This window comes from Rhinolophus hipposideros, assembly GCF_964194185.1.
Source record: "Rhinolophus hipposideros genome assembly, chromosome: 8".
Taxonomy (NCBI): Eukaryota; Metazoa; Chordata; class Mammalia; order Chiroptera; family Rhinolophidae; genus Rhinolophus; species Rhinolophus hipposideros.
The window spans coordinates 87728080-87750084 of record NC_138054.1 but is presented as its reverse complement, the minus strand read 5'-3'; the positions used below and the strand labels follow the sequence as shown (position 1 = coordinate 87750084).

General features: G+C 48.9%; 2 protein-coding genes across 7 annotated transcripts in view; one reads left to right on the top strand and one right to left on the bottom strand.

The window, feature by feature from the left end:
* Nucleotides 1–119: 119 nt before the first annotated feature.
* Nucleotides 120–13074, bottom strand: MTHFR (methylenetetrahydrofolate reductase). 5 transcript variants are annotated; one of them, XM_081057794.1, is made up of 12 exons: nt 12907–13074; nt 10266–10511; nt 8914–9152; nt 7968–8078; nt 5405–5598; nt 4428–4678; nt 4016–4150; nt 3712–3892; nt 3240–3422; nt 2413–2514; nt 1481–1600; nt 120–1119 (listed from the first exon to the last, which is right to left on the bottom strand). In XM_081057794.1, the coding sequence occupies exons 2-12, from the start codon at nt 10496–10498 to the stop codon at nt 901–903; spliced, it is 1968 nt and encodes a 655-aa protein (XP_080913920.1). In that variant the 5' UTR covers nt 10499–10511; nt 12907–13074; the 3' UTR covers nt 120–900. The 5 variants fall into 5 exon arrangements, with proteins under 5 accessions (XP_080913920.1, XP_080913919.1, XP_080913923.1 ...); XM_081057793.1 differs by lacking the exon at nt 12907–13074 and adding an exon at nt 10793–10972; XM_081057797.1 differs by lacking the exon at nt 12907–13074 and adding an exon at nt 10793–10920 and having other exon boundaries at nt 8914–9093.
* A 108-nt stretch (nt 13075–13182) lies between these two features.
* CLCN6 (chloride voltage-gated channel 6) overlaps nt 13183–22005 on the top strand; it is a 31632-nt gene continuing 22809 nt past the window's right edge. For both annotated transcript variants that reach the window (XR_013993885.1, XM_081057792.1), the window contains exons 1-5: nt 13183–13393; nt 14151–14210; nt 18681–18746; nt 19088–19153; nt 21482–21548. Coding sequence is in view for 1 of the 2 variants with exons in the window: in XM_081057792.1 (XP_080913918.1) it covers nt 13307–13393; nt 14151–14210; nt 18681–18746; nt 19088–19153; nt 21482–21548 (346 nt within the window). In the remaining variant the exon portion in view is untranslated. The remainder of the gene's footprint in view (nt 13394–14150; nt 14211–18680; nt 18747–19087; nt 19154–21481; nt 21549–22005) is intronic.

Genomic DNA, 22005 nt, shown 5'->3' with positions numbered 1-22005 from the left:
TGAGGACTGATTCCTGGGGAGCAGTGCCAAGCAGCTAAATTCTGGGGTAGGGTGCACAGAGGGCGGAGCAGTTGGCAGGAGGAGGTCCCACCCAAAAAGTAAGCCAGGAAGAAATAAGTCCTGCTTTAGCAGCCTCATCTTTGCCCTCGATGGTAACGCGCAGGGTGTCCCTCCGTGGCCAGGGGGAGCAAGGGAAGGCCGAGGGCTTCACCAATCACAAGGGTTTAGACACCTTGAACTCCTAAGAGATACTTTGTTAAGCCAGGAGAATACAGAGACAGCTGTTTGAAAAAGCACCATTGTAGAAAAGATGAAAATCCAGCTGAGCTCTGAAGCGGAAGGAGGTAAGAAATGTTTGTATTAAGTTCCAGCCCTAGACCCATCCAGGGGCCTGGTGCCAGGGCAGGACAGTGTCTGCCATTGTAGTCACACGTAGGAAATGCCCAGCTGCCAACATCTTGGAGGCGGAAAGGGGCAGCACCTCGCTTTGCCACAGCTCTTCTGCAGTGCCACAAGTGCCTGCTGCCCATGTTTGCTTTGCCCGTCCTCCGTAGGTCCCAAGTGTGAGGTCACCGGCGGCTCCAGGCCGGCTGCTAGTGGCTGCCTCAGTCAGCACTAACCAGTCTCCTCCCCTTCTCAGGTCCTCTGCAGGATGGAGGCGCTCCTCGCAAGAGAGTAAAACCTCCCGGCTGAGCAGGAAACACCAGGCCCCGGTGTGGGGCTGACTCAGGTCCAGCCAGAGCCTGGAAGCCTCACACCAGTCTAGCTGGCATCATCATGCAGGGCAGCAGAGGCCAGGGCTCGGGAGAAACGAAGGAGGACAGGGGCCTCCAGGAGAACCAGGACTGGAGAGGAGGAAGGCAGGACGCACCTGGCCTCTAAGGATGGCAGGATGCGGGGTCACGTAGCCTCCATCTCTCTGTCAGTCTGAGGTGGGCGGTCGAGAAGCTCAAATGTGTCTTCTATCACCTGCCACAGACAGTTGTCCAGGGGAAAATCATTGTCCACCAGGTTGACCAGGAAGTAGTTGTCGTGGATATGCTGGATGATTTCCTGGGATGGGGACTCCTCGTCGTACAGCTTGCCCCACTGCTTGATCCACAGGGCAAAGGCTTCGTCCTACATGTGCACGCACACACGGCACAGACGCACACACAGGCACCAGCACACAGAGGCACAGATAGACGTGCACAGACAAGCACACACAGACACACACACAGGCAAGGTTAACAGGGCTGTCCTTGGGTCAGGTGTCATGCATGAGAGCCTCAGCCACTGCCTAACAGGTCATTTCCAGGAATAGAAGAAGGCCCACTGCCAGTGCCACCCTCCACCCCCGGCCCAGAAATAAACACTGTGACTCAGAGTCAGGGTACAGCCTAGTCCGCCAGTCCTGGGGGATGTGGCCTCCAGCCACACACTGGGGCCCAGCAGTACTGCCTGGAGGTGGGCAGGGTTGGCCTGCTGCTGGCTCCCTTACCTTCCAGAACATGAAGCTGACAGGATCGACCACTGTGGGCTGGAGGATCTCCCGCCCAGGGAAGATGCCCCAAGTGACAGCGTTGGGCTGCAGCTCAGGGGCATTGGTGATGTTTTCACCCTGGGGGGTGGAGGGAAGAGGCCACATCAGAGCAGGCAGGCCAGACAACTGCAGTGTTCTGATTTCCCAGGGAGTGCTCTGCTCCACACCCTCCACCTGCCCCTGCCTCCAGCTCTGCAGCTCTGTGAGCCCGACACCTAGATCCTGGCCATTTCCTCCTCCTCTCCACACTTGTTAGCTCCACACCCAGTTGTTCCACTTGCTTCCTTTCCAATCTGTCCCCTCATGTCTAGCTCAGCCAGGCCTCTCTTTGCTACTGGAGGGGCTCTGACTAGTCTTCCCTGGGCCCATTAGCCATCAGCTGTTCACTGTGACCTGCCTAAAACAAAACACGGAGCCAAGGCATTCCACAGCTGAGAAAAGCTACCTCCTGCCTTCAGGGGAAAACCCAAATTCCACAGGACCACGGAGACCCCTGAGGACCTGGCCCCTGCTTAGTACTACGGCCTCACTCTGAGCCCAGACAGTGTCCCCACAGGCCTGCAGCCGATACCTTTGCACACCATCTTCCCTTTCCCGGGAATGCCCTTTTCCTCCTTGTGCTTAAAGATTCAGGCCACACAGGAGCCTCCAAGAAGCCTCTGTGACCTCCCAGGTTAGCGATCCCTCCCCTGGGTCCCCAGTATTCTGTACTGAACTGCACTGTCCTCATTATCCACTGACGGGCCTCCCTCACTAGGCTGGGAGCTCTGAGTTGGGGCCTGGCTGAGACCAGATGCTTGGTGAGCGCTCAGCCGGGGAGTAAACATGGGTGCCCTCAGCACTGGCAAGCCAGCCCCGCTGAGCGCCATCTGCCCCCCGAGTGGGCCTACCTTCACATTCACGATATGGTAGTTAACCCGGGACTCGTACTTCTTCAGAACCTGCAGAAGCGCTTTCACTATCTGGGGGGAAGTGAAGAACTCCAAGTAGGCCTGCAGGGAAGACAGGCTCCGGTCACACGGCCCAGGTCCCTGCCGGATGCCTTGTGTGTGCCGAGGAGCATGCTGTCTACACTCAGGGACATCAGATGCCTGCCCCCTGACCATCCCCAGGAGGGACCCACGCACACACGTGTGACAGGACACTTAAGGCATCGGGACTAGGAGGGGCCACGAGTCATGAACTGTGGAACTGGCAAATACACGAGGACAGGGGAGGAGAGTAGGTACGTGAGGTTCTGCCTGGATAGGTCTGAGGGACCTTTGCCACCCCCTCTACCCATCAGTCAGGGAAAGCTCCGTGGAGAAGCCACTTCAGAAGCTCATAGGAGGTGCAGTTGGGCAAGCTAAGGCTCGTCGGGGCCTGCCACGTTTCATGCTCCCCACTCACTCGATGGTAACAATTGCATTGAGGGCTTCGCCCAGTTAGAGAATGCTCCCTGTGTTCTTCCCAGTGCTAAGCTTTCTGTGCTTTGTCACGTTTCCTCCCCAGAAGGTGACGTGATATAGCCCCGCTTTACAGAAGAGAAAGCTGAGGCTCAGAGTAGTCAAGGGGCCTGCTACCCAGGATTATCTGCCTCAAAGCGACAGCTCCCATCCACCCTGATCCATTGCCACTTGGAATGAAGAGCCCCCGGAGAGGAAGGCTCCTCTGTCCCCATCTCTGGGCCTCCTGGGTGCCAGTCAAGGTGGGGTAGCCCTGTGCATCTCTGCCACACCTTCTGGAAGACATAGCCCCCGCTGGGGCCCCAGCCCAAGACCGGGTGGGAGGATGGCTGCCCGTTGATGTTGGGCTGGGAGTTGATGGTGAGAACGCCCCGCCGGTTCATGCGCAGCAGCTTGTCCTTCATCAGGCTGGTGTCGGTTGCCAAGGGTTTGTCATTCCAGGGCAGGCAAGTGACCTGAGGGTGAGCGGGCGGGGCCAACGATGGGATCTAGCAGCCTGGGTCCCTCCCTTTCTTGGGCCTCATCAGAGACGCAGACTGTCTCTGCCTCCATAGCCCCTTGAGGGCCCCCCAGGGGTGAGGCCCCCCAGAAGGGTGAGGCCTAACTCACCCTTCTCCCTTTGCTGAAGTATCACGTCCAGACAGAGCGATGAGGCTCAAGGTGGGAAGTCCCAGCCCCGTGGTCTGGCCCCAGGGAGATGAGGCGGGGGCATGTAACCAGGACTCCCACCCCGGCACCACTCACTTGACAGCCATTCCGGTTTGGCTCTCCCGAGAGGTAGTACATAAAGACTTCAAAGACACTTTCTTCGCTGTTCAGCTCCTCCCCCCACATCTTCAGCAGCTCCTCCTTTGGGGACGTGCTCTTCAGGTAGAAGAGGTAGTAGTCCTTCAGCTCCCCAAAGGGTAGAGAGGAAGAATTGCCCCTGGGGGAGGAGGTGCCCAGAAGTCAAGGCATACTCCTGACCTTGGGCTCCTGACAGAAGGACACTTGTCCCCCTGTCCAGGGGGCCAGGACTCATTTGCAAATGACTGTCTACAGGCCTCACCAGCGGCCCTTGGGGAACTCATCCCACTCCTGGGTGCGGTAGATGTAACTCTTGGGTCTGGAGGCCCAGAAGATGGGGCGCACATCCTCCTCCCAGCGTTTGGGGTGGGCACTGACAGCCCAGGGCAGGAAACGCCTGGATGAGAATGGGGACAGAAAGGGTAAGGGACCGGCTAGAGGGAGCAGGGATGGGGGGAAGGGGCACCGCTGAGCCTGGGGTCTTCAAGCTGACTCATAAACGTGCAGGTGCACACGGACTTCTCACTGAGATGGGGACCCCCGCTGTGCCACTAGCCACGCACACATCCCCCTGCACCCGAGTGGAGCCCCGCATCGCTAGGGGCATTCTTTCTGTGACTTCTGACTTCCCTGCCTGGGGCTCCTGGGCCTGAATTCGGGGTCACCGGCCTCACCTGGGGTCTTCGGTCCACATGCCCAGGCGCTTCAGCACTTGCATGGTGGCCACGGTGCGGTTGAGGGTGTAGAAGTGGAGGCCTGGCACCAAGCCACTTGCCAGCAGCGTCTGGCACAGGCTCACAGCCTGGTCGATGCCATAGTTGCAGATGGCAGCGTCGTTATCCTTGATGGGCTCGATCTTGTCCTTGATCTGCTGTGGCACCTCCAGCTTGGACAGCTTCACAAGCTGCTGGAGGGAGTGGTAGTTCTGCCAAGACACGAGAGGGCTCTGGGGCCATCGCCCAGCCTGTTTCTCACCCTACTTATCCTTCTTTTGCCCTCCACCAGGTCTCCTGGCCAACTCTAGGGTGACACAGAGTGACCCAGCAAGTCAGACCATACTGTATGAGGACCCGGGCCTGGTCCTGCCTTTTCCTCTCTGCAGAGGACAGCAGCTGCCCAGAACATTCCTGCCATTGGTCTGATCCAGCCCTTTAGCCCCTAGATGCATTTACTGATAACATGGTGACCATCTAACTCAGTGATTTCCAAGCCTCAGAGACCAGCAGAATCACCTGCAAAACTTAGGAAGTACAAATTCTCAGGCCCACCTCAGGCCTACGACATCAGAACTTCTAGGCATGGGATCTGGAAATCCATCTTTTGAAAAGCTCATCAAAGGATTCTGACAGCCAAGCTTGGGAAACACTGATTTAACCACAGTTTATAATGAGAGTTATAATCCCTTTTAGAGGCACTTGTCGGTAAGCTAAAGTACAACAAACCCCTCCAACAGGTACTATTGCTGTCTTTTGGGGGGAAATTAGAGGTAATCAAAATGGGGTGGCGAGACATCATTTTGCAAGGAGTATCTAACGGGAAATCCAATGAGCGTCAAAGAACTCGACCATGAACTCATCACCTCACCCCAGGGCTCTGGCCTGTGCGAGGAGGGGGGCTGGGAGGAGTCCACTAGCCTTCCTGGGGTCCTCACCTGAATAAGAAAGATTCCGGGGAGGATGGGGCAGGTAATGCCTATCTCGGAGCAAGCCTTAACAAAGTGGCAGAATGTGTCAGCCTCAAAGAAAAGCTGCGTGATGATGAAGTCGGCTCCTGCAGATACCTTCTCCTTCAAGAACTTCAGGTCAGACTCAAAGCTCCCTGCGTCAGGGTGGCCTTTGGGGTAACCTGCCAATAGGGATGACAGTAGGGAGAGGCTGGCTCCACCTGCTCAAGGTGAGTAAAGAAGAAACCAGAGAGCTGGGAACTGAGAGTTCTCTGCCTCTGGGGTTCCGGACTCATACCTTTCAACACCATAGCACAGACAGTGAAACGGTGAGTGGCTGGGCTCACAATGGATGTGCTCCCTCACCTTGGAGATGACCTTCAGTGAGAGATGGCTTAGAGCCACCCTTTCAGGAGTGGGGGTGGATTGCTCCAAACTCCCCACACTGTCCTACCCGGTGTCCCTTGCAACCAGCCAGACAAACAAGGCCTACGCTTTGTGGCCACAAAAAAGAAACAATGTTACGTTAAGCACTGGTCAGGCAGCATTTGGGGTATTGGGCTTGACTCTAGGCACTAGATTACAGCAGCGCTTTTATCATTAAAAGAACTCGGAGGTCCAAGATAGTGAAAAGTTAGACACCATATTATACTAGAAAGTGGAGATGTTTTGCTTGAAGAAAAGTACAAAGAGAATATAGTAACTATTCCTAAATGGCCAAAGGTCCATCACAAGGAAAAAGGATTCACTTTAGTCGAGTTCCTTATTAGGCAAGTGCTGTGATGCTTCTGATGGCAGGACCAGGATCAGTTTCCACCAAATAACGAGCTCCTGGGACGTGAAAACTTTGGGGCAGCCGGGATGCCCACGTCCCAGGAACACCAAGATGGATTCTGCGACTGCCTGGGAGGTGGACACGGCTGTCCCTGGGCTCCTCACTAGCTCCAGGAATTAGGCCCGCTTCCCTAAACAGCTGAATTCACTAGCGGCCAGGCCCGCACAGGAAGACTGCAAGCCTGAGTGAAACTGCAGGCAGCACGCTGGCTTCCTCAGCCGGAGTGCAGGGCGGGACCCCGGGAAGGGGGCAGACCTGAGACCCAGGCCGTTGGGAAGCCAAGCTGTTTTGCTGTGATAAGGCAGCGTTGTTCTTAAGAAACCCCAAGTCCTCAAAAAATGGATATAAAACCTATTGTTTGAAGGGGTGGAGGGGTGGGAGGATTAAGCACCAGAATTTTACATCTTCAATAACAAGGTTATCTTTCCAGCAGAATTCCAGAAACAAAGAGGTTTTAATAGCTGAAACTCTGTGGCTATAAAAGCTCAGTGTCACCAAGCAAATCTAGCCTTTGCTGCTGTTTGGATTTTGCTGGGTTCACTATATTCTTTTTCTGTCTCGACCAGCTTGGTACTTGCCAATCCACTTATCCTCTTTCCCATTTTTTTTCTTTAATTTTTTTATTGGGGAAATATTGGGGAATAGTGTGTTTTCCAGGGCCCATCATCTCCAAGTCAAGTCATTGTCCTTCAATCTAGTTGTCTCTTTCCTATTTTATAATGAGCAAAGCACCAAACCACACAGCAACTGTATGCTCACAGCTCTGCTGGTTCTCACTTGTGACCCTGACTCCACCTACACAACCCGTTGACTGAGAGAAGTGGAAATGTAGCCGGGTCCTGGGACTAAGCCCAAAATCACCCACAAGTCATCTCCTTGAAGCCATATGGCTTATTTTTTTAAAATTCAAATCACTTTGATACACTACTCCATAATGTAGCCATGTTTATTTTAGTATAAAAAGATATGATTTCCCCCAAAATATTTGAGGAAAATTGTCACGCCAAGAAAATGTGCCAATGAATCCCCGAACTTCTTGTGCCCCCAGACACACAGCTCACCATACCCAAGCCCCCAGTTTGAGAAGCTGAAGGCCCAATCCCTATGAGTGAGGGGAGGAAGGCAGGCCACCCCATTCATTTCTAGCAGGTAAACCTTGCCTCCTGGCTGTAGCCAATGGAATTAAGAGTGGAGCTGATCTGATTCTCCTGAGAATTTGGAATTGACAGTGAAGCCTGTCAATCAGTCTGGGCACTGACCGTGTGCACTCAAGAGCAGGAGGCAGAGATGGGGGGAGTCTGGGGCCCCAGAGAGAATAAGGGAGGACGTTGGTTTCTGACTGCATCCTGGTTCCAGCACCTGGTGAGGTCTGGTGCCATTTCCTGATCTTGGATTCTGATACTCCCTGTCCTCTGGAATCTTAATAAATATTCTTCTTGCTTTAAAGAAGAACAGGCTGGGAAGCAGGCCACGAGCATGAAATGGGAGAGGGAAAAAAACTGAAGGGGTGGTCGCAGACTGGGCAAGCAGCGGATGACAGTGTGAGTCACGACATTCACTCATCTGTGTACCACCCTCGTCCAGCACTGGCTTAGGCCTGGGGAACGCTTGGTTACCAGATCCTGAACGGAACACGGGTGCATTCTCTGTGCCTCTCTGGGTGTCTCCTCCTTTTCCCTCTCAGTCCCCACCCACTGGGACACTCCAGTCACTCACCTGCCACACCGATGTCAAAGTAGTCACCAAACTCGCTTCGGATATGCTTCACCAAGTCTAGAGCGTGGCAGAAGCCTCCTTCCTCCTCTTTCCACTGGTCACCTACGGGGTCTGCGTGGTAGGTGGAGGTCACAGTCACTGGGGCTCGCCTAATCTCCTTTCTGTTCCTTCTCCCTCCTCTTCCACCCAGGACCATGAGCCCTTCAAAGGCAGAGCCTTCTATTATTCAAGTTGGTGTCTCTTCTTGGTAAGTAGTGGGAGGGAAGCCAGCACCCAGCCTGTCAGATATTTACTGAGCGGCGATTCTGGGGGCACCGTGCTGGCGGCAGTGAACAGGGAACAATAGGGGACAGTTGCTACTCTTCTTTAGCTTGGAGTATCTGAGACCACCCTCCACTCACACCTGGGTGTGTTCAGGCACCCTCACCCAACCCCACTGCTCACTGTCCCCCTCTCTTGGAGCGCTCTGCCTCCGGGAGAATTTTCTCATCTCAAATGAGAAGTATTCTTGTGGTAGGGAGCACAAGGCCACAAGATCCCACCCATCCTGCTCCCTCTTCCCACACTTGTGGCCTGAGGACAGCAGGTGCCAAAGGTATACGCAGCTATTTTGTCACTCCGGGGACAAATGCCAGAAATGCACTCTTCGGGCCAAGAGATGGGTGCCACCAGCGATCGATGAAGCTGTGTGTAGCCAGGGCAGAAGGTTATCAGACACCGGCTGCACTCCTGACTGAAGTCCTGACTGAACTCGGAGTTAAGAGGTGGCGCCGTCTGTGTACTGCCCATGTTTCTCACTACCCACAATACCTATGGATGCTACCGGCAGGGATGGGCCCCTGAGCGTGCCCAGTGTGGGATCTGGAGAAAAGCACAGGACCATTTCAGGGACAGAAAAAGCTTTCGGGAAAGCAAGAGCCCAGAGAGTAGAGTGTTGGCTCCACACCTCCCCTCAATGCCAAGATGTTCTTCAGGCCCAGACGCTTCGCCTTGCGCAGATGGCATGTAATCTTTTCCTGACTCTGACAGCAGCAGGTCATGTGCAGGACGGTCTCCAGGCCACAGTAGTTCACAGCAATGCTGGCAATTGTCATGGAGGAGGTCTCCTTATCTGAGCCAGGGTCTCCTGCGGGGTGCCAGGTCACATCTATGAAGAGCGGGCCGCCTGCCCCCATCTGGTCAAATCTGTAGGGAATTTCTTTCTGAAGAGAGGCTCTTGGGGGCACACCACCCTTCGCCACATTCCCATGGGGTCGGGGAGTTAGAGAAGCATCACAGCAGGTTAGACTCAGATTGACCTGTATTCATATCCTGGCTTTACTACTTACTAGATGTGTGAGCTTGGGAAAATCACTTAACCTCTCTGAGCCTCAGTTTCTTCATTGCTACAATGTGGCAGAGAACAGCAACTACTTCATAATAATACCATGAGAATATTATGCCAGATGGTCCCACAGCTCTTACGACAGTGCCTGGTACACAGTGAGCTGCTATTGTTGTGGTTACTCTTTCTGAGGAGATACTATATAACAACAATGCAATCATTTTGTGTGACAAAAGCACTTTAGACTTTTCACAGTGCTTGCATGTTTATTGTCTTTGGGGATTTAAGACACGTCAGTGGTCAAAGTTTGGGGAACCCTCAGAGTGGCAAGCAGGACCTCATTCTAGGAATAGGAAAAAAGATGACACAAGTGTCTTTCATGCTGTCCCCTCCCCCCAGTCCTAATGCCGCAACCAACAGTCCTGTAGAGCAAAGCCACAGTCCAAGAATTAGACTCAAGACGCCCGGGTGTGCACACGCACATTGTGTTACAAGCTATAACATGGAGTACTGAAATATTCCTGTGCCTTAAATTTCAAACCTTGGGAGCGAAACATGACAAGTGCAAATGGTAAAAAGCATAAACTTTAAAAAAGGAACTGTGATTCCAAAAGTGCTAACATAATTCAGTTAGCATTTCTGTATTTCAAGAGGCATGATCCAAATTCCTAACTTGCTAAAAATGTTCTCCAAACCGCTGCTTTGTGACTTCCTAAACCGTACTTAGGATCCAGCTCCAATTTTGGCCAAAGAATGCAGTCTGAGAGAACCAACATTTTTAACCCATTAGAGTGTGTCTAAAAACCACATGCTTGGGGGGCCTTTTACAGACAGCTGAGAAGCAGCAGCTCAAAAGACCAACCGTGCCTTTACTCTTTCCGCTGGGTCAAAGTGACACTGCCAAAGCGCTGACAGTTCACCTTCTCCCGCCCCCACCCCCTAATCTGGCCCTACTCAACCTCACAGCAACTCACCCTGAGATGAGATCGGCAGCTCCCTCCGCAAGCCGAGGAGGGAAGAATTCTAGGGAGAACCACTTGTCACCAGATTCCATCCTCCTCCTCATCTTCTCCTTCAGTTTTTCATGCCGCTCAGGCTTCAGACCCCGTGTGGAACATCTCGAACTAACCTTGGAGCTCTCACGACCAATGCTGCTGCCCTCCAGGCAGGGGTTGGGGCCGCCATGCCCTCCAGGTTCGTTCACCATGGCTGAGTTCCTGCTGCACAGGGTGGAGGCAGGAGGTGTCAGACGGCCAGAAGCCAAGCCCCAGAGTGGCAGGGTCAAGTGAGAGTTGCTGCATATCCATGTAGGAAGAAGGCCGCAGAAGGTAAGGAAGACAAGGCTCCCACTCCCTGGCTCAACACACCACAGCTACCACTGTCTGCACTGCCTCAGTCAAAGCTTTTCCCTCCTCTGCTGCCTGGCTCCGTGTATAACAGCCCCCACCCGGCACAGAAGAGAAATGCTCCTTCAGTCCAGGGAATCTTCAGTAACAGCTACCTGATGGAGGGTGGCACAGAGAACCTCACGCTGCCCGCCTCCAATGCCCACATTCCCAGGGAGGGGCAGTGGTGCCCGGCTGGGAGGACCTTGGGTTTTGGCTAGTCCATCTCTGCCGGCTCTGACGCAGAACCGGCTGAGAAGAAACAGAGGAAACTTCCCCAGCGGGTGTCTTGAGTGGGCGGAGCTGTGACAAAGTAAAAGCTTAAAGCTGGAGCTGGGGCTTACGCAAGGGAGAGGTGGGCGGGGGCAAAGCCTCCAGACCAGAGGGAGGGCTGAGGCGGTAGCGGCAGAAGGGAGATGGAAGGAGGGGCCGCCGGCCGGAGACTGCAGAGGTTGGTGGAGATGAGGCCAGCAGACGTTCAGGGTCACTGGATCACTTTCCAAAGGAATAGCTCGGTCTGGCCCTGCCTGTAACATCTCCTGTTACTTGGAACAGTTGGTGTGCAGGATGGAAGGGGTGAGGGCTTGACAAGCAACCAGATTTCTCCTGAGTTCATGCTACCCCAAAAAGACCGTGTCCTGGGATAGAACTTGGACACTGGCTGGGTTTCAAAAGTAGCCAGACCCAAGTTCAGTAAGGGCATGAATTGATGTCCAACTCGGAACAAAGGCTGCCTTCCAGGCACATCACGAAGTCACTTAAAGTAATTATAGTGACCGCACAGCCACCACAGCCACCACATCCGAAACCCTGAATCATAACAACCACGGGCAGGCCAACAGAGGGCACGGTGCCACTGGACAGTTTGGTGGGAAAAATAAGACAAATGCTTAAAAAGAAAACAAAACACTACTCTTGCCCAGCAATGTGCAAACACACAGTACTAAAAACCTGGTGTGTGGTGACATGAAAATTGGGGGAACAAACAGACCAAGTTCATTCCTTTCAGGGAAAGTCCACTGCTAAGCCGGTGTTCTTAACCAGTTTGGGATCCTAGAGTCTTGAGAAACTGATGAAATGCGCTGTTCCTCTCCCCCAAAACACACAAATGCACATAATACACACGGACATGTCCAAAGTCAAGGAGTCGAGACCACACGAAGAACATTTCTGCCAACGCTTTCTCCCCCGAGATGCCCATTTCGCTTCTGACCTAAAACTCCAGCTTCTAGGTGAGGATGGCCACTGGAATTGAAAAAAGGGTGAGTGTCAAGATCAGCCTAGCGGGCCTGTCTCAGGAATTCACACGAGTATGAATTGTCCGCTGGAACAAAACCAAGAGGGAGGAGATGGAAACCACCTACAAATATCTGCTCCTTTGTTTGTTCAATAAAGACTTACTGCATTCCCAGTGTGTGCTAGGCACGCCCCCCTTCTCACCCTTCTTTCTTGTGCCACTACTTATCCATTTTAGGCTGGGCTCCCATAGCACCCTGGGTTGTAATGTTGTGGGTTCACAGGTTAGTCTCACCTCCTCGCCCCAGTTCCATGAGACCAGGGTGGTATCCTGCCTGTGACTGGAATGCTGGTGATACCAGTGACTGGTACAAGGCACTAAAGCCAGCAGTGAGGTCCAACGGGCCAGGCGCTGTCACTCCGTTCTCAAAATAACTCTCTGCCATTTACTGAGCACTTATTTAATCGGTGCCAAGCACTGAGCAAAGAGATTATTCGGAGCTCACCACTCCCTGTGCGCAGCCCGACGCAGTGGGGACCGGGGACAGCAGTGTCAGCGGCCCACGGCTCTTCCCCAGGTGCAAGGCGGAGAGACAGGTTTAAACGGTTGGAGCCGGAAAAAAAACGCCTCCGACGCCCAGGAGGCTGGAGGGATGCGCATCGAGTCACCGGGTCACTGGGGGACGGGAATGCACGCCGAGGCCCCGTCCCGGAAGGCTGGCTCACCACCACCGTCTCCGGGCCGCCTCCTCCCCAGACCTCCATCCAAGCTGGGGGCCGAAAGTGAGTCTTCGCTTCACGGCTGGGGGTCGCAGTCATTGCGGGTTACACTAGTCCCGCGGATGGAGCTCGCAGAGGGCGCAGGAGCCCCCCACCTAGAGCGGAAAGGCCGGCCCCCATCGCTCCCGGCCCGGGCGCAAGTCCCCGCCCCGGGTGGTGGTCTCCGGATGCCGAGCCTCTGCGCCCGGCGATTCCAGGCCACAACGTCACTCACCTGCTTTCGCCGGTGACTCACAGTGCGCTCGTCCGCTGCAGGTGCTTGGCTGCTATTGAGGGCGGGGTGGGGGGGGGGTGCGAAGGGGGCGGGGCACGCGGGGGAGGGCAGCGGCGCCGGAGTCTGTTGCTAAGGGAGGCGGGACGGGAGAGCCGAAACCACCTAAGCAGGTGACCGGAAGCTCCGCCCCCAACATGGCCGCGCCCAGCGGCCTTGTTGGAAGCCGTCCTACCATCGTCATGTGATGAGGGTCCTCGCCCCACCCGTCTGCAGCCACTCGGAGTCTCGGTCTCCGAGCTCGAGAGGGCCACGTGACCCTCCCAGGGCCAGTCACGTGAGGCGTGGACCCCGAGTGGGAGGGGGTTGGCACTGGGGTCCGGAGTGGCAGTAAAAGAGGACGATGGCGGGGTGCAGGGGGTCCCTGTGCTGCTGCTGCAGGTGGTGCTGCTGCTGCGGTGAGCGTGAAACGCGCACCCCGGAGGAGCTGGTAAGGCTCCGGCGGAGCGGGGCTGAGGAGGGGAGGATGCTAAGGGACGGCGAGAGGCGTTGCCGGAGGTGGGGCTGGGCCGAGCCTGGCCCGCAGGTGGTAGCGAGTAGGGCCTGGGGACCGTAGCTGGGTCTCTCGAAGCATCTCTCCAGCTTCTCGTGCCCAAGTCTGGAGTCTTTTTTCCTAACTCCTCCCTGGAATCTGAGGAGCAATCCAGGCCAGCTCCAGTTAATCCCATATATATTTTCTTTTATTTCTATCTGAAAGGAGTTTTGAGTGAGGCTCTTCCCTGGATTTCGTGCTTATCATGCCCCTGGCTTAGTTTCTCCAGCTCTTTCTCACTCTGTCCCTCACCCTTTCTGGGTCACTGACAATTGAGCTTCCCTCTGCAAAGCACCCTGGGAAAACTTGAGTTGCTAGGTCCCCAGTTGACAGGCCCCTTCTGATTGATTTCAGATTCGCACATTGTCAGACGGAATCTGAACTTTCCCCCCCCCTTAAGCTAGCAGTGTACATCTTTGAGGTGTCCTGAAGACAAGAGTGGTTATTTGGAGAATGTTATCAGTAGAAATGAAGAGCTGGAACCCCCGCCCACATTCACCCCCATCCCAAAAGGTTTTCATTTGAGGTCTTGTTCCCATTGATGATAATGGCTCCAGGTGAGTTAGAAACTAGCAACTGATTTCAGTAAAAACTTCTGCATTGTTCCACTTTTAACCATTAAAAGCGTGTTCCTACTGTGAATCTGTTTCCCTAGACCATCCTTGGAGAAACTCAGGAAGAGGAGGATGAGATTCTTCCAAGGAAAGACTACGAGGTGAGATTCTTGGATGATGCCTTGGGTAAAAAAAAGTAGCGAATGACCTGGTCACTTCAGACCAAAGCATTAGAATTCTAACAAGAGGTGCTCTTTGACCTTCTCTCCTAGGGAGTGAGTCGGTTGAGAGGTGACTTCCCTCTGGGAAAGGGGCTGTTTAACAAGCCCTCTTTTCACCTCAACTGCAAAACAAGGTCTGGCTGTCTCTGTGCTTTCATAGATTTATGGCAGCTTAACCTGGATAAAGTATGTGTGTGCCATTAAACTCTTTGATTTGCAACGCGTAGAGACCCAGAGACAAAGCCAGTGACAGTGTATGCTCATAACAGGTCTTGGGCCAGTAGACCTTGCTTCTCTTCTGAGAAAACTTAGTTTTCAGAAGATTGTTTCCTGCTCACGCAGCTTCTCTCTGGAATGTTCTTGATTTCAGTTCCCTATTTCAAGGGACTCTTAGCCGGTGTGTGTGTGTGTGTGTGTGTGTGTGTGTGTGTTTAGTAAGGCCAACACTGCAGGAGTGAAACTTAACACACATGACTTTTTAATCATGTAATCATTTCACGATAACTTTGCTATGACTTTTGAAATGACAGAAATAAGCCATGATTGTGATAGAGAATTCTTAAATTATTTACAACAAGAAGCTAGAGAGAAACCCATAACACCACTCATTAAAAGATGACTATTACCACCTTATTAAATACCCTTTCTTATGCTTACGTATGTGCTTTTTTTTAAGTAAGGAAAGCGAGATGCTACTAAATATTTTAATCTGTTTTTCTCCCCACTTGATAATAATTTTTTATGTTACTAGATACTTTTCTACAATATCTTTAAATGAGGAGTAGTATTTGTGCCACCATTTCTTTAATCTGACTTTTCTATTTGATGAACTGCATGGTTGTGACCATCCTTTCTTGTTCATCCTTAATTATGTCCTTAGGATTAATTCCAAAAAGTGGAATAATCATGTATATGATTGACGCTTTTTTAAAAATATCATGTAGACTTAAAAAATTCAGTAACCTAGGGCAATAACATACTCAGACTAATTTTCTTAATATTTCATCTTTAGCTGCAGAATTTAACTTAACTGTTATGGTTGTCATGGAGCCTGAATTTTCTTGTTAAAAAACTTTTATTACAGAGAATTTAAAGCATACATAAAAATGGACATGATAATATATTGAAACCCCCATACTCATCACAAAGCTTCAACATTCAGCTCATGCTGGACCTTGTTTCATCTATGCTCCCGTCCTCGTCCCTGTACACCAAGAGTAAATGAATCAGGAGGCTTCACTGAATTAAATGACAAAGTTTTATTCAAGAGTCTTAAGATTTGCAAATCGGAAACACTACTAGGTAACATAGAGTGTTCCAAAGAAAAGAGAAAAGTTGAGAGTTCTTACAAGCAAAAAGTACATTCTTGAGAAAAAAATTGGTCCTTCATTCTTAGCTTCTGGATTGTTCTGAGATGGTAATCTTCCAGATGTCAGGCAGTCTGGATACTTGAACATTCTTTCCTACGTTCTTCAGAGGATTATCTAGAGGATATATATATATATATATCTACGAAAACTCGTCCAGCCTAAGAGAAAGCTTATGAGTTTATTTGAGCAAACTGACAACAATTGCCAGGAAGCAAAGTCTCAACAGATTGAGAAAATGCTCCGGAAAATGGCAGGTTTGCACCTTATTTTATACCCTAGAATCAAAAGAGGAGGGTGACATGAAATCCATTGGTTGTAGGTTAAGGGGATGGGAGAAAGCAAAGGGGGGAATCTCTGGGATTGGATAAAAAGTAAAATGAAGAGATACACACTTTCACATTGGTGGGTACAGGATAGTTAATAGCATTTTACAGCACATAGAGATGGTATTTGGGGAACAAGATAACAGTGAGGGATTTTGTAGTTTCCTGCTCTGATGTGTGTTCCCTGGGGTATCCGGAAAAAGGGATTACTGACATTACAAGGGCATGTTATGTTATCTTAGATGTAAAAAGACAACGGATAGGCTCACTTAAGGTAAAGATTGACCTTTGTCAAGGAAGCTATAGGCCAAGGATGTGATTACCGACCACGACTCACTTTCAGTTAGGAAATTTTATGTTCACGCTATCGTATGTAGTTGTTTTTAGTCTCTTGAGCTTTTCAGGTTTAACGTGGCTCCTTTTTCATATATGGATATGTGTGTATATATATGTCTATAGTCATTGAACTACAACTGAAAAATTCAAAAGTTTAAGTCCTCGGACTCATTTAAGTAAAATAAAATCTCAGCCCATTCTGATTTAAGTAATTTTATTAGCTTGGCTATGATGAGTCCATTTTGTTTCTTCACTCTTTCTTCATCTCCCTTCCATATTATTTTGAAGGAAATTCTAAACATCACATCATTTTATCCATAAATAATTCAACATGCTGCTCTAGAGGATAAGAACTTTTTTTTAATGTACCACCATACCATTTTCACACCTGAGAAATTAACAATAATTCCTTGATATCAAATATCCAGTGTTCAAATTTCCAGTTGTCTTATAAATGTCATATGTATTTTTTATTAGTTTGTTTAAGTTAGGTTCCAAATAAGGTCCTCACATTGCATTTCTTGTTATATCTTTTAAATTTCTTTTCTTCTATCTGTAGGTGTTTCCTTTATCATTTTTATTTATTTATTTTTTGAAATTTACTTGACAAAATAATTTTAGGACTCTGGAATTTGCCACTTGTACCACCATGGTGTAGTTTAATGTGCTACTCTACTCTGATGGGACTTCTTTTAATGAATTAGAAAGCATGGTATCCACTGATGTATTTCCTCATATTTTTAAAATATGTTTCCTGTACGTAGTTGAAACATTTGCAAGAATTAGTGTAAGACACTCCATATTGTGCTGTCACCTCATTGAACCACCCCCAATCTTTTACCCCTCAGACATCGTATGTAGCTGTTACAATTCCATTGACTAGTAATTAATATTTCTTAATTAGCCATCTTCTGAGTTGGAGCTTCTTGAGAACATTTGCTTTGTGTAAGACCAAATTTAGCTAGGCACTTAATCAGAAAAGACTGCTCAGATTGTATTTATTCAGCTAGAAAACCCTTTCTGTTGAAAATCTTTCTAAAGTGTGCTCTTTCTTTGATTAGTTGGGGATCTTTCAAGATGCTAGACTCCCCTTTCTGACATCCATTCTCATAGATGTATAATCCATCCATTCTCATTGAAGTATAATAACTCCCTATCTGTGAAACATTAACAAACAGTAATGTTTTCATGCAGGTCACAGAGCCTGTATTGCTTTTTTGAGATAGGAAAAGGCACCCCTCAGAGCAGAGGACTTAGATAAAAAAGGCTCCTCCTCTGGGCTGCCCGAAGGTGTTTTCCGTATGCGTACTAGGAGTCCCTCCTGGTTGAATTTGGGCTACATTTCAGTCCCCACCTGCTTCCTTTGCCAGGCGCCATTTTGCTCATAACCACAGGCAGCCCAACAGGGCATCTGTAAAATTTTTTTTTTTTTTTAATTTGCTAGTCTCCCAAAGCAAAGAGCAACATACACAGCAGAAATAAAAGGAAGGAAGTTAGTTGTGGCAAAGGAGAAGTCAGAATGTCTGATTTTAATAGCATTATATACCCTTTGGTACATGTTTACAAAGTGTCAGGCTCTCAACTGATTTATTTTTTTTAAAAAAAGATTGATGTTCTGGCATTGCAGTTGTTTCTAAATGTTCCTTTAAAAAATTTTATTGAGCTGTACAATCTATCCATTTAAAGTGTACAATCGAATGGCATTTTTCATTGTAGTCACAGAGTTGTACAACTATTGCCAAATCAATTTTAGAACATTTTCATTACCTCAGAAAGAAACCCTGCACCCGTTAGCGTCCCTGCCCATTCCTCTTGCCCCTGATCCTAGGAAACTATGAATCTACTTAGTGTCTCTATAGAATTGCCTGTTCTGGACATCCAAAAACCTTTTAAGTATTTGTGAAGTTATAGCATTATTAGACAAAACCATCAAGCAAATAATTGGCCAGTAATTTCTATAAATATTTGGTATAAAGGCTATTCATATTTTTCAACATTTTGATTTCTTTCCCTGTTTGTTCCTAGGATGTGATGTCACTCACTTTATTAAAAAAAAAAAATATATATATATATATATATAACTAATCACTCATGGGTGAGTCTAGTTTCCCAGCAGAATTATTTTTTACTGATTGTGGTTTTTTGTTTTGTAATCAGGAAAAAACATTTTTTTGTCAAATGTAAAAAGTACACCATGTTTCCTATGAAAATTTCAAACAATACCCAGATGGGAACACCTCCTAAAATACCACCTCAGAGGTAACCACTGTTAACCGTTTTCCCAGACGTTTTTGCTTTATGTATGCTGACACACAAATCATCTTAATTTTGTTTCCTCAAAATGGGATTATGACTTTGTTACCCACATGTCCCTCTTTCAGAGTTTGGATTATGATCGCTGTATCAATGACCCTTACCTGGAAGTTTTGGAGACCATGGATAATAAGGTGAGTCCCTTATTGCTCTCCTGGGACTGAGTAGGTCTTATAACAGTTTCTTTTTCAGTTATAAATGCTCCTGTAAATACCCTTGTCTCTTGGCCTTTTAACCCCTTTCGTGAGATACTGGCATTTATTCCTTGGACCTTTGTCCTGCCAACCAGAGTACCCACTGGCCAAGCCCCTTCGAGTTCATTATTTTTTCATTGTGAAACACTCTCCGTATCAGACATCACTTTTGCCATTTTTGATGCCCATATGAAATTGACTCAAAATGGTTGACCAAGAATGTGTTCCTTCCATGCTGCCAACATAACCCTGTAACCGAGTCATTTTTTTCCTATAAACAGAAAGGTCGCAGGTACGAGGCGGTGAAGTGGATGGTGGTGTTTGCCATCGGAGTCTGCACTGGGCTGGTGAGCAGGCGGAACACGGGAAGATGGTGGGCTAGAAGGGTGGAAGGGATCAGAGTGTAAGCTCCAGCCTGGTGAATAAGTTGTTGGTCGTTATAACAGAGACTGCCTTATCTTTTTCCCTTCTTTTTTTTTTTAAAATTAATAGCCTGCACTGTTTTTCATACTTCTCTTTTGCTTTCACTTTATGAAGTGAAAGTGAGCCTATAAAGCACTCAAAGGTGTGGTCCAGTCCTGTCTCTAGGTGTGGTCCTATCAGGTAGATACCATAGGAGGGAGAGTACTTAGTGGACCTTGAGGTCACTCTGTAGGAAAAAAGCAAAGTGGTGGGAGCAGAACTGAACATTACGCCCTTTCTTTAGCACGAAGTGCCAGTAAATGGGACACGTAGATCTCCGTGAATTGATGGTGCTGCCCTGGGCTTCTTCCTGCACGTTGCTGGGGGGCAGAGGCATGGGGTCCACCATTACAGTTGAGTCACCGACAAGAAAAGATGATGAAACATTGCCTGCAGTTAGAGAAGCACAAAGTCTGGAACCATAACTGCTGATTTACCGAAGGCAAGCTGGGAAAGTTAGCAGACAATCAGAATGATATTAATACATGTCAAATCTGATTTTCTGTCACTACAGTGTTAGATTAGAATAGGGGGTTGTTCATTTGGGCTGCTATAGCAAAAATGCCGTAGACTGGGTGGCTTTAACAACAGACATTTATTTCTCCTAGTTCTGGAGACTGGGAAGTCCAAGATCCAGGTGCCAACAGATTTGTGTCTGGTGAGGGCCTCCTTCCTGGTTCATAGATGGCCATCTTTTTGCTGCGTTCTCACATTGTAGAAGGGGACAAGAAAGGTCTCTGGAATCTCTCTGTTTTGTTTTTATCATAGTAAGATTGGTATACAAGGTTATATATATTTAAGGTATACAACATTATCATTCAATATTTGTACATACTACATAGTTTCATCACTATAAGTCTAGTTACTGTCCATCACCGTACAATTGATCCCCTTCACCTGTTTTGCCCTCCCCCAGTCTCCTTCCCTTTTGGGGTCTCTTTCATAAGGGCACTAATCCCATTCATGAGGACTCCACCCTCATGACCTAATGACCTCCCAGAGGGCCCACCTCCAGATACCATCATGTGGGAGGGTTAGAATTCCAACGTATGAATTTTAGGGGGAGGGACACAAATATTCAGTCATGACGGGGGTTATATGTATTCCTAAACAGCAGCTTTATTTATCTCCTTTCTCTAGGAGTGACCACAAGTCTCATACTTAACTCTGCATGATATACCTGTGAAATTTAAACACATTTAATATAATATAGCCACAAGGATCTACCGCCCTTTTTATTTTCATGGCACCTGTCAAATTTTTACTGTAGTAAATTCAGAGGTCAAGGAATATCTTGCTAGTTAAGACTAATGGCATGTAGCTGCATCTTTGGTAACGTTCTGATGGATACCATTGTGGAGGGGGAACCTGGGTGATTTAATTATTTTGGACAGTAACGACTCACAGTGATGAACACTGTGTAGTCTATATAAATATCCGCCTTTTTAATGGAGCAACCTGTTTCTCCTGCTCTTGGCTCTTCTACCCTTTGATCTGTCACCACTTCATTGCTTCAATACTTAAAAGCCTCTGGGCATTGGCCTGAGGGAAATCCAGAGTTAAAGGCATGAAACCTTTGATCCTGAATCTACAAAATCAGAGGTCTTTCCAGTTCTCCTTTAAGCCCAGAGTAGGGACTTTCGAGAGTGGAGTAGTGGAACATAAGTGATTTTCTCTTATTTACCAGGGGAACCATTGACTATATAAGACATAAGTCAAAATAGTGACTTACTACATAAAATAGTAACAACAAACATGCAAAACCCATATACACCTAAGTGAATCTCGTTATGCAAAGTAATACCCTAAGCTGTGTGCTTAGCCAACGAAGCATCACTAAAGACATTTTGGAATTTTTCTTTTGAAACTGCCTTTGAAAACAGCTGAGTAGTTTCTCACACAGCTCTGAATTATTACTCTCTAATCATGGATGGTCTCCCTTGGTCACATCTTTTTCTGCATCCCTTCCCTCTTTATCTTACTCTCCTCCTCTCAACCTAGCTTTTGTTCTTCGGCGGGTGGTGGGGCCAGGCTGGAGCGGGGTCTCCTGGAGAACCAGGGTGACTAACGAAAGCCCCTTCACCCAGTGCTGGTTAGCAACGCAGGTGCGTGTGACCAGCCGCCGTAAATGCAGTGGGCAATCAGTGCTCTTAGGGGGAGTGCCTGTAACCCAGCGGGGGAAAGCTGTGTGACGGCTCGCTTGCTTTTCACAGGTGGGTCTCTTCGTGGACTTTTTTGTGCGCCTCTTCACCCAGCTCAAGTTTGGAGTGGTACAGACATGTATCCTTTTCACCGTTCTTGGTATTCCCGGATGTCAGCAGTCCCTGACTTGGCTTTCTTGTCTGGAAACGAAACAGTAGTATTTATTAGCCATTTGGCTTTAAGATTTTCAGTTATCACTGAAGGACACAAAAGGGACACTTTAATAAACAGAGAGACTTACATTCATGGTTGGTAAGACACAAACAGCCAAGATGCCTACTTTTCCCAATCAGTCTGTAAATTCAATGTAGTTTCAGTGAAAATTCTAATAGAATATTTGTGGAACTCAAAACATTCTCTTCCTACATTTGTTTGGAAGAGTAAAGGGCCAAAAGTAGTTGAGATAGTCTTGTACAACAAGCAGGGGAACTTGACTATATATATAATTTAAGATACAGTAATTGAAATGGTATCACATTAGTGCAGGAACACCCAATTAGACAATGGATAAGAATAGGGAGGCAGGAACTGGCCT